The 21,682-nt window shown below is 39.0% G+C and overlaps 1 protein-coding gene across 1 annotated transcript in view; it reads left to right on the top strand.

The window, feature by feature from the left end:
- Nucleotides 1–21,347, top strand: part of slit3 (slit homolog 3 (Drosophila)) — a 233,364-nt gene extending 212,017 nt beyond the window's left edge. Inside the window, exons 29-38 of the mRNA XM_031732754.2 lie at nucleotides 972–1,111; nucleotides 3,265–3,358; nucleotides 3,983–4,120; nucleotides 4,726–4,966; nucleotides 7,083–7,213; nucleotides 16,268–16,422; nucleotides 16,868–17,028; nucleotides 17,609–17,766; nucleotides 18,218–18,423; nucleotides 18,529–21,347. Coding sequence (XP_031588614.1) covers nucleotides 972–1,111; nucleotides 3,265–3,358; nucleotides 3,983–4,120; nucleotides 4,726–4,966; nucleotides 7,083–7,213; nucleotides 16,268–16,422; nucleotides 16,868–17,028; nucleotides 17,609–17,766; nucleotides 18,218–18,423; nucleotides 18,529–18,776 — 1,672 coding nt within the window. The 3' untranslated portion in view covers nucleotides 18,777–21,347. The remainder of the gene's footprint in view (nucleotides 1–971; nucleotides 1,112–3,264; nucleotides 3,359–3,982; nucleotides 4,121–4,725; nucleotides 4,967–7,082; nucleotides 7,214–16,267; nucleotides 16,423–16,867; nucleotides 17,029–17,608; nucleotides 17,767–18,217; nucleotides 18,424–18,528) is intronic.
- Nucleotides 21,348–21,682: the final 335 nt, after the last annotated feature.

Raw genomic sequence — 21,682 nt, 5'->3', positions numbered from 1 at the left:
AGAACTAAACACATTTTGTATGTACAAAAAAGTGGGAAGGACAAAGCATTGTGCCACAAATAAGAGTTAATGGGTTTGTGTGGGTTGATAATTGTCACTGACAAGCAGCTATCCCCTTGCTTCATTTATTGTGTGAACTTAATGTAAAATTCAGTTTTTCCCAATAAAAGTAATTTAAATCAATCATGTCTAGGAGATGAACAGAAGAACAGAGAGTCGTGAGAGAGAGGGCAAGTTGTCAAAGGAAGCTGCGGTTGGATTTATTAGACTTAGTGTGTTTGTGTGTGGGTGAGTGATCTTCACCTAAAGGTAGTGTGCGTGTTTGTGATCTGTTTGAAGGAGTTATCCTGACTGAGATACAAAGGGTGAAAAGGGGGAAGAGATCAAGGGCCGACGAGAAAAGAGGAGGGTGAGGGAAAGACGTGGAGGAGAGGAGGAGGCTTTGATAATTCCTTTTGAGTGGTCCAGGTGGGCGGCGTCCAACCGTAGTGGCATCAAACTAAGCTTATCTCAGCGTTTTTGGTTCTGTTTTGTTTTTTCTTCCTTTTAGCTCGAGGTGGGTGTTTTGTTTTCAAGTTTTTTTTTTCTTTAACCGTAATAGACAGCAGAAGCCTGAGGAATTTTGACTGATATTTATTAATAAAACATCTCCCATCAGGAAAGAGAGATGACATGAATCAAAAGGCTGTGTTTGAAAGGGAGGATTGATTCTCCCTAATCTTTATCGCAGAAAATAGATTAACAGGAAGTATGTGTGCTGCAGGAATAGCTGCAACGTGTTGGAATTTAATGAGACATGAAGTGGAGTCTCTAAATGAAAAGGATGTAAGAATATAAACCAAACTACAGATTCAATAGTTCTTCTTTGAACTTCTCTCATAGGAGAATTTAAGAGGAACTGATGATGAGTTCTCAGATCTTGCCCGGTTGCTAGGTAATAATACACATTTTGTGTGTTTTTGCGTGTGCAGCTGTGCGTGTCCGCCAGGTTTTGAGGGCCAACATTGTGAGATAAACCCAGATGACTGCGAAGACAACGACTGTGAGAACAACTCCACCTGCATCGATGGGATCAACAACTACACCTGCGTCTGTCCTCCAAACTACACAGGTAGACACCCACACAAACACACAAAAACTTTCAATAATGTACCCTCAGTCTTTGCCCCTGAGAGGCTGGGAGGGTCACCAAGTCCCACACATACAAAATCATATTTTCCAGTTTACTGGATGGTAAGTTAGTAATAGACAGGCTCTCCGCAGTGACCTGAAACTGTTCCTGCAGGAGGCTTAAAGAGCAATCACATGAGTGAGAGAGAGAGAGAGGGGGGAGACAGAAAGAGAATGAGAGTGAAATGGCAAAGATTGACTGTGTACTAGAGGGAAAGGGAAAAATAAACAGAGCAACGGAAAGGGTAAAGAAATTGCCGATAAAGGTCAAAGGCTGAGAGGAGGGAGAGCTGCCCTGGCAGAGTCCAGCACGCTGAAGCTAAACTGCTGACTCTGAATTTAAGTTTTTCTGTGTGTGACATTGTCCTCTAAGACACACATACGTATGCACACTCACAAACATGAGGCCCCCTTTAACACTGGACCTCAGTCAATACACACTCAGCAGCGCATACACCATGTCATTATCGTTGTTGGCTCTCAGAGTCCTTGCACACTGCCAGCCACCTTACCACATACAGCTGTTGCACACACACACACGTTCATGCGCACAGCTGGTTCCTCTGGCACCGAACTCCCCACTTAGCTCAGTGAACCGCAGCGTAATCATCAGGTGTCACATTAAGAGGACAGTACTTTGCTAGTCGCTCTGCTTTCTCCAAACTCAGCAACCAGGACTGTCACGTCATATTTGCACCACAGAGAGAAAAATCCAGATTTAATGTCATAAGACCTTTTAAACAGCTGATTTAAGGTTTCTTTAGTATGTGTTCAACAAATTAAATGTCACAGTAGCATTTTGATTATGAGAAACTAGCCATTTTAGACAGATGATAGAGGAAAGGTCAGGAGGTCACAAGAAAAATATAATTAATCCTTTGTGAAATAAAAAAAGGAAACTGCAATCCAAAAAGTATTAAATAATTTGGTGTAGAAAAAAAGGCAATAAGATAATCAGTATTTTAAAAATTTCTTGACAGTCTGTTCAGATATGTTGCTCTGGACCTGTGCATGTCCCCAATCCAAAGAATATGTTTCAGTTTTCCACCTCCTGAAATAAGCAGCACTAAAGCACAAAGATCACATACCTTCACTTCATTCCCCTCCTTGGCAGAAGATAATCTAAGTTACATAAATGTAGTGTCAACAGTTTGTGTCTTTATATCTGTTAAAATCGCTTTTGATTAGAAGCTTTCCCCTACATTTCTCATATGATCATATTATTGTGTAAAATAATTTTAAATCAGGTAAATCATGTCTAACATCTTCTTCTGTAGCACAGTTTCATCTGCATATGATAATTATTCTAGGGTATCTCAGGTAATTCCACATTGATAAATTAATTTTGGCATCTTTAACAAAGTGCCTGAAGTGTGAAATAGTCTGCTTAGGGAGCTCAAAGACTGAATAATTAAAATTTACTTTCACAGCATGCTTTTTTTTTTTTTTTTTACAACTCCAACATCATTTCAGAAATAGCGGTGTACTGTAGCTCAAAAAACCTGTGCCTAAAAGTGATTTGAGAAGAGGGTATTGGAGACAGACAGGGCGGGAAGGCAGCAGGATTAGATTAAAGCAGGCAGAGAATGATGGAAATGTGCTTGACCTTTCTCAATACCTGCTTCCTTCCTGCCACTAACTTCAACTACTGCTTTTAAACACACTGTTAACCCTTCTCACCCTTTCAGCATGTGTATGTGTGTGTACATCTTTAGACCGCCTCCACTTTTACAGAGAGCATTAACCCCCTTCTCCATCAGGTCTGAGAAAATGCTGATAACGCTATTCCCTTTGTGCATTGGGACATCCACTGCACATCTAAAGCCTTGACCAAGATGCTTTTTTTCCCCCCGACTGCTATTTGAAGATTACAGAGAGTACGTGTGAAAAGTTTAGTGTGCCCCCCTCCTCCCATCTTTCTTCTGAAGTGTCATTTTTCTGTTTACCTTCACAGCTTTTTCCCCCACATAAATTCTGAAAATATTTATTCAGATCATTCAGTGATGATGCAGCAGGCATAAAACATAAGCCTAAAATATGATTAAGCCTCACATTTTCTAAATTGCTGACAGCAAGTGTTTTCTTTTTCATCAGGTGACCTGTGTGACGAGGTGACTGACCCTTGTCTCCCTGGTTTTGATCCCTGTCAGCATGACTCCAAGTGCCTTCGTGTTGGCCGCGGTTACAGGTGGGCAACAGTTACATATGGAGGGATCATTGAAAAACACTGTGTGAAAGTGACAGTGAGCTCACCATGTTAAAGCTAGCTTTTTATGATACAAGTGAGAGCATTTTTAGGGAAAAAAATGTTATATTACACTGAAAGTTTGTGTGTTTAGACTTTTTATACAGTATAAACCTATAGTAAATCTTTTATAAATAATTAATTATTATGCTATCAGATTAAAGGTTTCCATGTTGAAAAGTTTCGTTTTTTAATAGCCTAAATTAATGTTTCTTGCAGAATCCTTTCACACTGGTCTATAATAATTTCATAAGTATCTAAATTAATTAGTAAGTTAAGATCATTATAAAGTGTTCACTTAATGCCGATTCTGTTTGTTCCTCATTACTGTGTGGAAAATGTTTTATGAATGTGGAACTACTATAAAATATTTTTACACAAACATTTCCCACACTTATCCATGCGAAATTGGGAAATGTGGTATAAAAGTAGAGCTCTGCTACTGACTGAGCTGTAGAAATGAACCAAACATGTCACCTCTTCATGCAGTAAAACACCTGTAGGCAAGAGGAAAAGTCTGTTGCCCACACACTGTGTAATTTTATCCTTATTTCCATGTCACTCAAGGTGTGAGTGTTTACCAGGGTACGTGGGCCAGCACTGCGAGCAGGACTATAATGACTGTCTGGAGAACAAGTGTCAGCACGGAGCGGAGTGTGTGGACGCCGTCAATGGCTATACCTGCGTCTGTAAAGAGGGTTTCAGGTGAGAGTCATGGAAACAAATCAGACACAAACACAGTGAAAGACTGGCGGGCCAGACTGGGAGGGGATACAGATGGCACTTCATAATCAGAGACTTGACTGTTTCGACCTACTGCGTGCATCTGTGTGTTTGCGTGTGTGTGTGTGCTGCAGATGCAGCACCATGTGGTTAATTATAGCAGGGACTGTTGGCGAGAGAGAAACAAATTCATCACAAGAGACTGAGGGGAAAAAAAACAGAGAGAAAGTCATAGGTATGCAGAGGAAAAGGAAAGGAAGGGAAGACAGAGCCATTAGAAAATGACTGTATGGGAAAAATAGGAACGTTCAAGGAAAAGTTCAGTTTCACAGATCCAGAAGGATCCAGGTGAAAACAAGAAAATATACTGAATCTGTTTGGAATGTCATGCTGAGGAAAGGTGTCCGATTCAATATTTCAGGATTATTAGCTTTCTGTTTTAGCCACTGCAGTCTCCTCGTATAATTCAGAGAGACAAATTACAAAACAAGCAGTAAACAACTTTTGTCACATAATAGAGATAAACAAATCATCCAATTAATGCTCTATAAATAAGTTATCTTCTGTTTAATCTACTTCTGCCTCAGCGGGCTCTTCTGTGAGAACCCACCACCAATGATCTTGCTGCAGACCAGCCCCTGCGACCAATCCGATTGCCGAAACGGCGCCCAGTGCCTGGTGGTTGCTGGGGAGCCCATCTGCCGCTGCATGCCCGGTTTCTATGGCAGCAAATGCGACAAAATGGCCACTGTTCACTTCCTGGGTCGCGATGGGTATGTGGAGCTGCCAGCTGCAAAACTCCGCCCAACTGCACATATTTCGTTACAGGTAGGGTTAACCTTTGACCTCAGTGCATTCATTTTTGTTTTCCAAGGTTTACAAATCCAACAATCAGGTTTTATTTTGAAATAAACCCAAAAGTCCAAACTCTATATTCTGTAACACTCCTCGTAAAAGATTTCCGTGCTGCTTGAAATAGAGCTGTGAGACATTCTAATCAAGCTTATAGAGTTAGTGCAGACGAAGCAAAGCAAACATCTGCTCCACCCTCTGTTTCCATGGCACACTGAGCACCGTGCCCATGCACACACACACACACATTCACACAGACCATACATTTTGGACACCTGAGAGTCATGTCCTAATGGAGACATTTTTTTTTTTTTAATTGAAATGAGAATTAAAGTAGGCAGAGAAAGAGAAACAGGACGAGGATGGTGGTTTAATTGATATTTACCACCTGTTTGGAACCATGGGGGCTTGTGCTTGTGTGTGCGTGTGCTTTTGCGTTCTTGCCAGGACTTTTCAATGTCAGTGCCAAGGCTGTTAAAACTCTACCAAGAGGCCTTGAGTCAGTGGTAAGAGAGAGAGAAATAAAAGAATGAAAGAGCCACTGCACTTCATAAATTACTATATGCTTTTTTCCCTCTCTGTTTTTTACTTTTTTCTTTTCTTTAAGGCTGCATCCAAATTCTCTGTTCATCCACTTATCTGCATCTTCTTCTTTTCTCCCACCTCCCCTTCACTTGCTCTCTCACTCTTTGTACTTTACATCTCTTCCCCCCTTTTCTCTTTTTGGCCTGTGTCGCTTTCTCTTTTTTCCAGCAGCTTGTTAGCAGGTGTTGACTTGGCTATGCTCCATTGACGCCAGAGTGTTAAGTGCTTGGCCCCATGGCCCCATTTCCACTTGCTAGTTAGTTAGCGCTTAAAAGAGCACGTGAGCAAGTGTGACATGTCGAGTGTGTTCCTGAGACAAGTGTGGTGGAATTTTCTTTCTTTTTAATTGTGTTACAGTTGATGGTATAAAATAACCACCTTAAGTCAGACACCCATTTAACCTGCTTTCCATTGAGTCAGATATGCATCAGCAATCTTAACTGAAGCAAAGTATTAGCTTTTCACAGAGTAGATCATTTCTGAGGTCTGGAAAAAACTAAGGGTACAGTGTAAATGAGGAGTGTCAAACATAAGGCCCAGGGATCAGAATCGGCCTAGCTAAGACTCCAATCCGGCCCACTATATGATTTTGGAAAAAGTTAAGGAGGGTATAAATTTTGCACTTTAATTTTTTATGCATGTTAAAGCTTTTTTTTTTTTTTTTGCTGAAAAAGACCTCTTCCATTAGAAAAACTAATAAAAACTATTGAAATTGCAGGTCTTTTTCTTGTGTTAAGACAGCTAAATGTGTAGTTAAACAGAATGGGCAGTTTCACCTGTCCTGCCCACTTAAAATCAAAATGAGCTATATGTGGCCCACAATGGAAAATGACTTCCCTGACATCCCTGGTGTCAAGATTTTACAGTGCAAACAAAACTAGAGGGTAAGAAAGGGAAGAGTGAAGTGAGAAAAGCTGATCCATATTTTTTCAAATTTATAAAAAATAGTGCACATTTGAGTAATTGCAGTCAGCAATTACTTTGTAGTTGAACAGGGGACATAATCTTGTTTTACTAGAAAAAGTTCCCACATCACTTACATCACTTGAGTAAAACAAGTTCAAGTGAGCTAAGGTTATCTTAGCTAGTTAGCTAATTTAGCGAGTTAGCTAAGATTAGCTTAGCAAACTTGAAGTTGTTTTACTCAAGTGATGTAATGAATGATCACATGATGCAGTTGATGATGATGATAATGATGATGCTGTTCTATATGTTGTTATACACACATATATAATAGCGCCATATGGACACAAACCCTGTTTTTATCTAAATAAAAATGAACAAACCAGGTCCATTTGCTTCTAATATGCCACTATGACTTTTAAGCAGATGATTAACTGAATTAAATTAAATTAAAACAACTTGTGACAAATTGTGGACGGTGTATCAAATTCTGTAATTTCTGACTGCTGCATTGCTCCATTACTTTGACAAAATTATTACCTTATAGTATGATCTTAAACTATGTTTTTTGCTGTTTTTGTGTCCAACATTTTTGTCTCTCCAGGTGGCTACAGACAAAGACAACGGTATTTTGTTGTACAAGGAGGACCATGATCCTCTGGCAATTGAGCTGTATCAGGGACACATACGTCTTATTTACGACATCGCCAACTACCCACCAACCACTGTGTACAGGTAGGCCACATAAAACAGAAAAGCTGTCCCTCACATTCCTGGAATTCACATTCACTTATTTTAATCATTTGCCGCATTGTGAAGGTCAAGTTTAAGCATGCCTTAAGTACCTAGGAGAGAATAAAGGTCCATCCACTCTTCTATCACTTTTATCTCGCTAATGTCAGCAGACTTATTATTAAATTTACTCCGACGTGGAAATACATCAATTAAAATGATTTTGCTTTTACATTCCATTAAAGTTAAAACAAGCATTGTGTTGATACATAGATTCAAATTACTTTAAGCACACTTTGAAAAATAAAAAGCACATAGATGCATACCTTCCCCGAGAACCATGAAGAAAACAAAATTCAATTACTAAGGTTCAAAGAGTAAACAGTAGGTTAAAGATTACAAAAACATTCACTCACATAGACATGTATTTTTGAGTTTACAGCCACTTGATAAACATCACAGGGATTCAAAGTGATTAAAAAAACTTACAATAACAGAAAATATGCATATATACACATATACGTGCTAAAAACTAAGGTCACCAAGAAAATGGATTTTAGTGGTTTAGTCATCCACACACAAATCTGCCTACATATTTTTACAAAAACAGCAAGTGCGTCATAGTTTCTAGAAAAATTCACTTATAGTACTGACAGGACAGTCATGTCCATAAGAAAAAACAAAGATAATCAAGGAAAAGAACATGATAACATTTTTTAGCAGTAATAGAACACTTTTGTGAGGCCTTTTAGTGTCATTATACTTATATTTGGTTACTGTATCCAACTGGAATAAGATACGTAGTGTTTTGTAACACGAGTCATAAACTTCAATTCAAACGCTTAAATAACAAGTCACTTGATACAATAAGAAGTCACTTAATGCAACCCTGAAGTAAGCAATGTCAAATAATGTATCCTGTTTCAAGCAGTAGCAAGTGATGTAAGCTGTTGTTACACAATTCACTAAGTGCCAATAAAGTTTTTTCAACTTCTCGTCTGAAGGCTACAGGGTGCACTGTAAAATACACTGAGGGTGATGTCATCCATAGTTTTATTTCATACACACATAAGAAGAGGCTAATACAATGTCAAAATCACAATATGAAAAACTGCATACCATATTACCTCAAGTGGTTTTTATAACACACAGAGAACAGTATACAAGTGGTAACATGGGCTCATCAGCACAAAAATATGTGTATTTATGTTACTACATAATATCAAAAACAGCTAGTGGGTGTTTGTAATGAAACGCCATATATTAGACCAGATATTTACTGTACATAGACAGTGTTTACTGCACAGGGTAGGGTGAGTGCACCACTCGGCTAATCCAAGTACAATACTGTTGAATTTTTTTTTTTCTTTTTCCAGTGTATTAAAGTGAGCAGTGTGTGTGTGTTTGTGTGTGTGTGTGTGTGGGGGGGGGCTTCATTCACTCTTCATTCTCCTTGCTGTATATTTCTGAGTGATTTTCTTAACATCTTCCTTTGTGGGGTTTTTTTCACACTTTCTCGGGATAAAAACAAGGTCATAAGAAAAGGAGACGGTGGTCTTTGGTTTTAATGATAATATGCAGCCCGTTCATAATGAATTTGAGTTTAAGATTAAGATATTACATCATACTACAAATCCCTTATGTAACTTAAGGAGAAGAAAAGTTAAGCCACAGTTTACTAGGTCAAGGGCAAGACTGGCTCTGCATCAGATATTTCAAATTTGAATCATTTACACCGTCACATTTTTGTAGGAATTGTTCAGAATAATCTACCTACAGTAAAATCTGCATACATTTGAATTTTTTCTATTTGACTTTAGCTTATTGTTTAGCTTTTATGCTTTCATACTTGTTTATTAGTTCTCATTTACCTCATGTTTTTATTTTGTTGTACTAATGTAAAGTGACCTTGAGGATCTTTAAAGGTGCCTATAAATAAAATGTATTATTATTATTATTATTAATATTATTATTGTTATTATTATTAGTATTGCCTGTTTTGCTTCTATGTCATTAGACAAACTTAGATTTGCCTTTCTCTGAAAATCAGAAATTCAGGTAGATAGATGTTAATTACATTTATTTTAATTCTCAAAATAAAGCAAGAAAGTCTTTGCATGTAGTAGAGTTAAATTGTAAAGACAATATATGCTGCTTTATTTATATGACATTTGGTGTTTGTATCTACTGACATGATTGCATGTTTTTCATCAGATGCGATTTCCATATGGGTTAGGCAATGTGATAAACATTGGGTCTATTTAAACCTTGTATACAATCTGTGCCATTTGGGTGGAAAATAAGAATTTGCCTTTAGGACAATATCTGTCAGTGTTTGTTTTTTTTCCATGCTGTGCCTTTACCACTGTGTCAGGATTCAAAACACAGAGGGCCATAGCTCAGTAGAGATGTTGTCACTGTTAGATATTTAGCAGTTGTTTAGAAGACTCATGTATTGATAGTAATCAACTTTGTTCCACACCTCCACCAGTAGTCATTCAGCTCCGCTTCAGAGCTGCAGCCCTTTATTTAAAGATGTTCTTTCTTGGTTGGAAAGAAAAACCTACTAACCTATCATGTTTGACTTGTTTGTTGACATTTGTGTAATCTTTTGATTTCTGTGGTGCTATTCTGTTTCTTTTGGTAGGGTGACATGTGGAGGCCACATATTTCAAATATGACCTTAAACAGAATATGTGCTTGTGTTTAACAATGAATGACATATTGGGAAAAGCAAGGAGAATACAAGAGGAATGGATCATTAGAGAGGAAGGAAGGATCAAATGAAAGACTGAAAATGATGGGATGAATCTAATTAGGTATTGGCACAGATGGGGTGGGATGGAGGCAGGGCTGAAAGGGTTGACTAGGAGAGGGGACAGCAAGAGAGACACACAGATGCATAGAAAGACAGATTGATCAGCTAACAGTCTGATAATGATAGAAAGAGACCCAGAAAGCCAGATGGATGGACTGATGCTGGATGGAAGGCATGAATGAAAGACCAGACGACACAATAAACAGATAACTGAGTAGAATACATTGCCCGCCAAAGGAGGAAAACGGAAGGGGTAAAACAGATGGATAGAAGCCGTCGAAATGAAAAGACCATGTAATGCAGCTGAACTGCAGGATGGATGAGAGAGGACTGAGGGATGACCGAGGGATGGAGTGAAAGAGGGCGAAGAACAGAGGGAAAAAGCAAACCACAGACTGAGTCAGGGAATTATCCTTGTCTGGTCTTGTTAACTTGACATGAGCCACGCCTGGAAGGGAGACAGACAGACACAGTGCAAGAACAACTGAGAAAAGTGGAGAGAGACAGATGACGACAGGGTAGAGGGAGAACGTATACCGTACTTTAAGAACATAAAAAGCAGAAAAAAATAAAGTGTCAAATGGGAAGAAACAAATCCGGATATGGGAGTGACAGAGTATGAAACAAAGATCCATACAATGAAGTCATGTCTAAGCCTACAATGCTATAGCTCTCAGTAAACAATGTCTCTGAAAGGAGACAAGGCAGAACTCCAGTACTGAGGCTTATTTTACCACAAGCTGCTTTGCATTGCCATTTTTTGATTACATGACTCTGACTTTTGCAAATGGTCTATCTTATCTCCCCTAATTTAGAAATACATTGTAAACTGACTCAAACCACATGGCTGGGCAGGCACCGCAAAACACCCTGCCACCACTGAACTGATAGTGTCCAGAATGGCGTAACTGTTTAACCACCACAATCTTAGCACAGCAATTCTGGCAGATCCCAAATATGGCACTGTCTATACAGCGGTTGTACAGCCAGGGCCAGAAACCAGTGCCAGTCCCTGGGATGTTTCTGAGTGATCCCTGGGTTAGTTATCTTGTGAAGAAACTAGAGAGCCTGGGCGATATGTTCAAGCCAGTTTGGCACAGTGTGCTGAAATGAAGCAGTCATGGCCAGATAACACAGACCAGTGTTAAATGAGAAACCAGTCAGTCTGTGGATTCTTACAGATTACATGTAAGGTCCCCTGTGGAGTTCATTTGTCAACAAATTTTTACAGTTTACAGTAATAGCTATTAAAATAACCATTACTAAGAGCCATTAAGACACATTGTGTGCAACCTAAATGATAGCAAATGTAATAATTTCATTTCTCTTTCCTCATAAAACATGCACAGTCACTTTCTGCATTCTCCATACATGTAATTTAGTTAAGAGGCCATGCATGCATTGCTATCACACATAGATATCACCCACTGACAGCCTGCTTCACCAAGTGGCAAGCTCAGTATGCAGTTACCACCTCGTTTAATGATGGCTGTGACATCTCACTGATCATGAATGATGTTTCCACAGCTCAAGAAATATGCTGAAGGAGAGAAGAGAGTCGGCCGTGGAATAAGTCACACAACATTGACCTTCAAGACTTGAGTTTGATACTCGCCATTTGGGTTACATTTCAGTTTTGTTAAAGTGTAGCGTTAAAATATACACTTTCACAATGCTGAACACAGGTTACCATGTGATGGGTGACAAGTGACTTGTATCACCCTGATAACCTGGTAGAATACAATCAGGAATTTATATGCACTTATTCACCACCACTATATATTTCCTACATAATATGGGTCACTATAGGTACAAGAAGTTGACGACTAACCAAACTTATGAGTAATCACAACTGATAACAGCTGTTCAGTGTTATTTGCTATAACAATAATGGAGCTAACAACACAACAAAAATATCAACAGCAAAAAAAGAATAAAAAGAAATAAAGGATTCCAAAAAGGAGTAGAATTTCAACAGGCCTCACTAAAGAAATGCAGAGGCAGAAACCTGAGGGAATAATTAAAATGAAATGAATACAAGGGATGTGTCGAAGAGGGGAATGTCTCTTTTTGTAGTTAAAAAAAAAATCGAGATGGAAGGCAGCAACAGAAGGAGAGGCAGGGGAAGGTGTACAAGTCTTTCACTGAGCCCTCATTAGCACCAGATGAAAGTGTTAAATGAAAATGTGTGCCTTTGTGTGTGCACGCCAGTGTGCAGGGGAGGGGGCACAGCGCATGTGTTTGTTGTGTATTCATGTGGTGCCCTTTACTAAATGTCACACTAATCTCCCATCAGGTCAAAGAGAGCACATCTACTGTTATTCATCAGCAAGTGACAGAGAGAGTGATGCAGGGATGGATGGGTACTTGAAAGGAGAAAGGGATCGAGCAGTAAAGGCAGCACAGAAAAAAAAGGATAGAGGAATGGATGAGTGGGCAGAAAGGAGACAGAAGAAAGACAGGTAAAGTGTTGAAGGATGATGATGACGGATGGTTGAAGAAGAGAAAAGGGAAAGTGATGCAAAGAATGGAAGAAACATTATAAATGGCCATAGATTTGAGCTTATGTCAAACATAATCATTTCTGGAGGGCATAACGTAACATAACAGTTGGACTTTATAACATTGTGCAGGTGTTCCTTAATTGTAACTCACTTAAATATACAGTGTATCACATACACCCAGTATGGAAACATACATACAAACGATTGACCATAGCAAGCAGTTTCTATTCAGATACAGGGCTTCCTCAAGATTTTGGACCTTCATTTGGGTGAATAAAGTGACTCAATGTCTGACCTGAATCTGGCTCTTTAAAGCCACAAGGCTGTGGTTAAAACAGACAGACAATCCTTGAACATTATAGGTTTAAAATTCTCAGAGGCTATTGAGACATTTGAATACTGAGTTCTTAGAGGCCTGAAACAACAAGTCCTCATTCCTGAGACTCGACATCAAAACGCAGTGAATCCACTCCTGAAAAGTACAAATTTCATCTGAACTGGCCAGCCTGGTTTAGTGAAAGCTGAAAAAATAAGGAAGGAAAACAGTGAAGGAGTGCTCCATTCTCCAGCTGCCGTCTCAGTAATGACTAATTGAGGTTACCACAGCAATATGGAACTGGGATGTGTGTCTGCTGAGCATCATTTTAATCAGACTGGGCTGTTTAACACACACATACATACAGTCTCACAAACAAGTTAGCTCACTCGAACATACATCGATATTGCACAAAGACTACATACTACTGTAGTTGTATAAACTTGTAGATGTATAGTTGTTAAAAAACATTCACACATGCACGTTTGCAAGCTCACATAGAGACGCAGCAAATGTGCTTCAGAAACACCGTAATAAATGATAGGAGTGGCTAATTAGATTTAACAGTGTAAGTGGATCTCCATGGTTATTTCTATTCCAAATATGTTTTGGTTTTTTTTTTCAGTTTGAGATAAAGTCAATGACCTGTAATTACTTCTGGGTTTGTATTAGAGTCTCTTATATGACAGAAAGCCAGTTTTTGGGTTTGGGAAGTTTTCTTGGTGAAGTTTATTTGTGTGTTTATGTGCTCATTCAAGATTTTGGACTGACAGGAAATTAGCATCCCTTGTGGCTTTGGATGAATACAGTGAAAGTTAGAGAGAGAGGCAGTTTCAATCTGCTACGGCTGTGTGTTTGTTTTATTGAATTCTATAATGGACAGTTTCTTGTACTAATACACAGGGCTAACAGAGTCATCTTTAGAAGTATCTAAAACATACATAATTGTGCACACATTTGCAGGCATACACTGTATCCATCCATCCATTTTCGTAACTGGCTGTTTAATTAATGGTCAGGCTGGAGCCTATCCGAGCTGTCATAGGGCAAAAGGTGGGGCACACACTGGACAATATGTATATGTATCTCAGGGCTAATACCGAGGGACAAGCGCTCATTCCTGCTCACATTCATACTTAAAGTTTACTTACAATTTAGATCAGTCATTTAACCTAATATGTATGTCTTTGAACTGTGGGAGGAAGCCAGAGTACCTGTTGAAAACCCACCTAAGCAAAGGCAGAAGATGCAAACTCCACACAGAAAGGCTCGAGCTGGCCAGTGTATTTAAACCCAGGACCTTTTTGCTGTTATATATTTTAAATCTGCAGAATAATTCATAAACATGCAGGCACAGAAATCATGGACAAGCTATTGAAAATATCCACTTTAAAAAAAATAAGGAAGTTTAATGTCGGTAACATTCAAACTCACACACCCACCTGCAGCGCTGCCAGCTGCTCAGACTCAGACACGCTAGTCTTTAGTCAGCTACTTCCATCTGGTGGATTTTTGGTTTCACAACAAGTCCAGTGCTGAGTTTTACATGTCCATGTATGATGGGTTAAAAATGTGTTTATAAGGTTCCTGCACAACAAATCAATCTGAGAGTTTTCAGCTTTGTGAGCAGCTCCATTTAATTTAAGAAAGCAGGCAGTTGAGCAAATGAGGGGAAAATGAGATGAAGAGCTTTTGGAATTAAAGCAAAGAAGCTTTAGAAGATGAATAGGGTAAAAATGACTATTAAATGACATTAGGGCTAGAAAGGTGATTGAAGCAGAGCAAAAAGAGAAAAAGAGAAGATATGGGGAAGTGGACAAGGAAGAAGATAAGGAAAGGGAAGTGATGAATAAAGGGGAAAGAAAAAATTATATGTAATGCAAAAAATGAAAGAACTAGAGTAATACAAAGTTAGGTTTGAGAAGGAGGCTGCTGAGGTACATAACTGATTTTTCAGGCTAGCAGACCATCATTTTGCTATGTTTTCTAGGACTGTTCTCAGCCTTTATTAAATTACATGGTTCCTAATGGAAACCATGTATGTGTCTGTACTGAGTCTACAGTTGTTATTTTACAAGCTTTTAGCTGCGTGCTAAACACGACAGATGTCATGACAATCAAATGGTTTTCACATTTGTTGATGGACAGTCACATGTCCTTGTAAAACCTTCAATCAAGCACTTTCAATTAATAAAAACTGGTTAAAAAAATAGATTGCTAATTTTTATCCAGTTGTCGAGGACACTGACACATGAGGAGACAAAGCAAATGAGTCGATAATAAATTCTTGATTCTTTTTAAAGCCTGTTAATGTGTTATAGTGTATGTTGTAACCCATACTGTTCTTTTGTCCTTCTGAATGGTCAGCATTTTTATGAAAGTCACACTGGCCCATATCCAGAACTCACAAACCTTGCTCCATTTGCTGTTAATGTAACATCGCTGTAATCTGAACGCTCTATAAACAGCTGTCAATCACAGCTGATTTAAGGCTCCTTAGCTAGTTAGCAAATAAGTGGTTGCAGACAAAGGGAAGTATTGTCCTGATGTTTCGCTGTGGGAGTCTGGAGCAGACCACCAGCAGAAAGAGTAGCTTCACTTGTTCATTTCTGTTTTTGATGTTCTGCAAGAACTTGGTTGAGCGGAGGCACGGTCAACTTTACCACCCCGCGATTTACCTCTCTTTCCCTCTCTGTCTCTCTTTCTCGCTCTCTCTCTCCTTCTCTCAGCTTTGCCAAACCACTGTCTCTATAGCTGTCTGTCTCCCCTCCAGCAAAAACCACTTAGCAGAGAATCTCAGACACACGCATTCACACATGAACACATACACTTTCCTCCCAGGGTCAAACATGGTGCAAAAGGTCATAATGTTAGTTCTTTGCAGACTTCTCTTCAATGGAAACATTTATTCTTCCAAAAAATATCAGATCTTTACCACAATGGTCCAAACTGGTTGAGTCCGGCTATTAAATTGTAAGAATCCGGTTTTGCCCCGAGGCTTAAGCTCATCAGAACAAACAAGCCCATGTGCTGCTAGAAAGTACTGGGCCTCAACCCCCATGTTAGGAAATCATGAAATAGATCAAGCCCACATTATAATCCCTTCCAAAGTAACACAGTATTGAGGATGTAATCAGTCTGTTTTATGTCTCAGGATAGCATTTCGACACAGATTTCCCTAATTTCTTTTTCATTTAGGTTGGTCGATTTGCAAACACAACAAAACAAAGAAAAAAATTGTTTGACTCGAAAATGTTTGGAGTCTGTTTTGTGTCTGGCATTTCCAATTTGCTCTAACAGTTTTTCCCTTCTTAATTCTCCTGTCTGGTCTAGAAAGCAACGGTAATCTATCATAATCATGCACGTACTGAAATTATGTCCTTTTTTTCTGTTTGTGTGCATTTGTGCGTTCGTTACAGCGTTGAGTCTGTGAATGATGGGCTTTTCCACACAGTTGAGCTGCTTATTCAGAACCACTCACTGAGCCTAGTGGTGGATAACAGCACCAACAAGAGCCTGGGAAAGCTGGCGCGCCAGCCCTCCGTCGACCACAACACACAGCTTTACATAGGAGGTACGCACACACATTTTTTATAAACACGATGCATTTGCCGTACACAGATGTTACTTTTGCCTACCCTATTTTCTGTTTGCTATGCAGCGCATGGGTACATACGCGTATAGGCACACACAACACGCACGCAGACTAACGCGCACTAAATCACAGCAAGGGTTGTGGTAAGGAAGTGGAAAACTGTTTTTATTCAACTTTTCTTCAAGAAAGAGAAAGAGACACGCCTCTGAGAACAGTAACTCCTTTTTTCTCGAGTAAGAGAGACATACTGTTATTGTGCAATAGTGAGAGCTGCAATGGCGTATTCTTGTTGTATTTCAGTGTAAGCCAAGCCAGAATGAAACCAATAAAGGAAATATCTTAATCAAACATTATGCTATACTTTCCATTGTTATTAATGCTCATTTCTATGTTTGTTTCTCGTTTTATTTTCACCAATTCCCAGGAGTGCCATCCCAGGTCGTGGCCTCAGGTCTGCGTCCAGGGCCCGAACGATCCCCTCAGGGTTTTAGCGGCTGCGTCCACAATGTCCAGATCAATGGGGAGCCTCAAGACCTGAGTTATAGATCCAGAGGAGCAGGACAGCTACAAAGAATTGAGGGCAAGGTAATTACACAACGGATAGCACAGATTTCACAGCATTTACTGGAACGCACAGTAGCATGTTAGAATTAAAGTATTATAAGTTCATTCAGTGCTGTTAAGAAGCCTTGAAGGTTTTATTGAGAACTCTATGGCCTACATTGGTTTTGTAACTCATAATCCCGTAACTCTGTCCTGTAAATTCGCCTATCAACATATCATCAAAGAAAGTTATGTTTGGCAATAGTAAGAGGACATCTGGCTGAAATACCATGTAAAAAAATCATAGTGAAAAACCTTATGACAGCAGTGTTCTGTTTTGGGTTCAGAGCGAGGATCCAATCCAAGCAAGCATTCACTTTCATAATATAAGCCACTGTAGAATAGATTTTTTCAGTCTGATGAGTTTTAGGGCACTTCAACAAAGTCAGTAGCTGCTATGGAAAAGTATACACGTTGTCTTTCCAATTTGGAGACATATTTAATGTGGACCCTTGAAGGGCTAGAGCATTAAGGCAATATCAAAACATGTCTCTGGTTGTGCCACCTACCTCCATGTTTGTTGTTTCTAACACTGATTTCTTATTTTATGTTCTGTCACTAGGGTGATGGCATTCTTGCGGGGTGTCATTCGTGCAGTGTTTGTGCACAGGGTGCATGCAGAGAAGGAGGAGAGACGGGAGTAACTTGCGATTGTCCTCCTGGACGCAGTGGGGCTCTGTGTGACCAGACGACAGGCACAAACCCCTGTCAGAACAACAGGTAAGCCAAAATGGCAGAGACATTGTATGTGAGGTGTGAATGTGAACTTGCAATTACTAACTCATGGATATGGGCACACTTAAGCACATTCTGTAAAGCGTGCATCCTGTAAAAGTTTAAGAAAAAGACATTTCTGATTAGTCTTGCTAAGTTATACTGATAGGGGTAAAGAAATGAAAGAAACCCTCGTGTAAGACCCTTTGACCACACACAGAAGCAAAATTTCCCTGGTCGAGCTTTATTTTCTGTTTGTCATATAAAATGAATAATTGCCACCTGTTTGTGATGTTTCTAATGCCATTTTGTCATACGAGCCAGGTCTTTGTTTAGTATAGATTTCGAAATCATGTGGGTTTAGTGGTTTTAAAGCAACCATGGATGAAACCACATACCAACCCCAGTATAATTCTCTCCTGTAACATGTTTTCCTTCTGTTCTGCTCTTTCTCCAGATGTTCTCATGGCCAGTGTGTTCCCAAGGGTCAGTCTTACAGTTGCCAGTGTAATGAAGGCTATCAGGGTCAGTTCTGTAACCGACGACAGGAGCCTCCAGCATGCAGGGGGGTTCGCTGTGGGCGTGGGGAGTGTCGGGTGTCAGAAAGGGGAGAGCCGTTCTGTCACTGTCAGCCAGGGTTCACTGGGCCTACTTGTGACACAGGTAACACTAAAAGATTATAAAAAGAAGAAATGGAAATGAGCAGAGAATGAGTGCATATTATGATTTAAAATATGTGCTTTTTTTGTTAACTCCACCAACATGCAGAAATCACATGTCAAGGAGAAATGGTAAGAGAACAGCTGAAGCGCCACCAACCCTTAAGAACATGCACATCCACCAGCAAGATTCCCCGCATGGACTGTTCCAGATCCTGCCAGGCTTCACCTGGTGTTTGCTGTAGCGTCACCAAGACCAGACGGAGGAAGGTGGTTTTCCGCTGCACAGACGGCACCTCGTACTCAGAGGAGATGGAAACCGCTCTGGAATGCGGCTGCTCCAAATGCCCGTTGTAACAGCACAGCAGTTTGTTTTGCAGCACTCACCGCCGCCATTTTGTGAATTCCACACATCAACGAAGTTGTCGCTCTGAGAATTTTCCACATTGATGAGCACCAGCATGACGCAATTTTTAATTTCCACATTTTGTTTGACCGCTGCCAATTTGCTGCCAAGAAACGACAAACAAAAACAAAAATGGGACACGTGTGTGTGTTTTGACAGAGAGAAAATATATTGTAAGATATAAGTGAGAAAAAGCATAGAAGTTATTTTTATTATGGATTTTTTTTTCTAAAAGATGATAAAAGGACTGATTTTTTTAATATGTTGATTATATAATGTGTTACATAGTATAAAAATGTTATTTTTACCTTGTAAGAAGTACACAGCAAAATAGATTAACATTCCTTAAAAGTATATGAATTTATATATGTGTAAATCTATATAAATATTTACCCTAACCCAATGAATTTTATATCTTCTAAGTGTATTTGCATGATGTTAATGTGAGTGCCAATGTGTGGGACACTGGGAGAGAAGAGCAGAGAAGAAGAAAGAGCTCTGTTGATTCCACACAAAGGAAAAGGTGGCAGGCTTTTGAAGTCCTCCTTCTTGGAGGCTGAAAGCGAACTGTATGTGCCTAGCTAACCTGCTTCTCTATATAATGGACATTATCCTCACATGTGAGTTCCCATAAAAGACTCTTTTCACAGAGATGATTTAACAGTTTGCTCTAATATTGTGTCATTCTTGTTTGCTGTTGCACGCCACACTTGGAGCCACATAAGGTTTGACATTAAATTGAAAAGGCATCTGCTATTCATTGGAAAATGTTATGAATCAGAAATTCCCATAGAAATCAATAATAATGAAAAACATGCTGTAAATTCAGCATTATGCTCACTCTGAACTTGTTAGAGTTAGACTGCTGAGATTTAAAACATACACGAGTGGAGACGGGAAGACATCTTTTTTGAGTTATCCTTTTAAATAACAAGGAGCTTTCTCAAGAGTAACTTACTGAGTGTAGCTGGTTGTGCTCCAAGGTATTTTTTACACCCTTAACAAATGGAGTGATGTCACACCCTGCATAATACCTATACGTCAATGCTGCAATGTGAGATGTCAAACTTGGTATAAATAGCAAATAAGCCACTTCTTGCTGTTTGCTATTCAATTAATGCTTAACAAGGACAAACTGTTTTAATAACAACAATACACCAAAGTCACATGTTTTTGCCTTAACAGATAAGGATGTCAGAAATTATTGAAAAATGTTGCTGATTTATGCAAGTTCACTACTTTTGATGTGCCTGTGTTGAAATCCAAAAGGTTTGCTGCAATATTTTCAACAGCTGCTACTGAATAACTCGTCGTTTTTGGATAAATAAGCATCATAGTGTCACATGTAGCAATTCACACCAGTCCATAACAACAATCAAAATAAATGTGTGGCCTTACGTGGTATACCTCTCCCTAATCTCTTAATTAGATTGTATTTTAAGGTCCTAGGAAATGTAAAAACCTCAAATTAAGTAATATAAAGCCTTAACCACGTGGCAGTTCTTTCAGTTTGAAAGATTCTCTGTAGAAAGTGCCTCATAGCTTTGTGATGAATGTGAAACTGCAGTACCACGTACCAATTTCTGTGTTTTACCCTCTTTTATAAAAATAGAGCATTTGTTGTGTTACAATAACAATATATAAAGCAAGAACCAATATTTGCTTTAAAATGCATATGGAAGGAATCATTTTATTGTAAAGGTGAAGATTTTGGTAATTCAATAATGGTTTTAATTTGAGTGTTGACATTGTAGGTGGAGGTTAAAAACAATCCTGTGCTCTTGTTGACCAAAATGTAATTTGCTTCAGTGTGATCACAGCAAACCTCCACCATCACAACTAAAAATAGCTTCTGTCAGTTTGTCACATGAGAGAATCTGATTACATGCAAGGAACAACAACACGACTGAACAAAAATACATCACCTGTGCGGTTTCTTATTGCCCATAGTTGACTAACACAATTAAAAGTATTAATATGATGTAACTACTACTGTACTGTTTACTTTATACAATGTTGCTTTGTTTACACAGAGGCAAAGTATCGTCACACTTTTGCAGTAAATTTACAGCTCTGCTATTAAAGGTTTGCAACAGTGTTAAAATTATGATTTTCTACACTTTTGTTCTTTTTGCTTCTTCACTCTGAACCTTTTCCTTTCATTCCCTACTTTTCTTCAGTCTTCAAGAGGATATTATCTTTTCCCCACAGTGTCTCCTTCATTCACAACCTATTCCCTTTCATTTTCCTACTTGTTAGCTTCTACCCTCATTTTTACAGCAGTTCCAGCCTTTAACTGTCCCCTCTTTTCCTTTTACCCTTTGCACATCTTTGTATCCCGATACTGATTGCTTGGCTTTTCATTCTGAACAAAATAAAGCACCTCAGTTATTAGTTATTGACGATGAAAATAACTGTAAAATCAAACACTTGTATATGTCCTAGGTTTAAAAAACATGATTATGTGAGTGATAATTGATACTTATGTTGAATGTTAAAATTAAACTACCATTGAAACTATAGTAATCTTTCATGTGTGAGTTTTTAATACATTTTTTATATTATCTTCAGTCACTAGAGCTCAATCCAGTAGAGCACCTTTGGGATGGGGTGAAGTGGGAGATTCACAGCTGTCTTACTTGCAGTATGATGCTGTCATTATATTTATGTCACCATACAGTATGTCAGTATGGAATGTTTTCAGCACCTTGTTTAATCAATGCCATAAAGAATTAAGTCAAGAAGTCAAAAGGGGGTCCATCCAGGTTCAAGCTTGGGTCCTGTACCAGAGGCCTGGGAGCTTGAGGGTCCCGCACAGTATCTTTGCTGCTCTGACTTTACTCTGGACAGAGATCTT

Source organism: Oreochromis aureus, linkage group 2, assembly GCF_013358895.1.
Source record: "Oreochromis aureus strain Israel breed Guangdong linkage group 2, ZZ_aureus, whole genome shotgun sequence".
In the NCBI taxonomy this organism is placed as follows: Eukaryota; Metazoa; Chordata; class Actinopteri; order Cichliformes; family Cichlidae; genus Oreochromis; species Oreochromis aureus.
The sequence above is the reverse complement of the archived record's forward strand: the minus strand, read 5'-3'. Positions and strand labels throughout refer to the sequence as shown.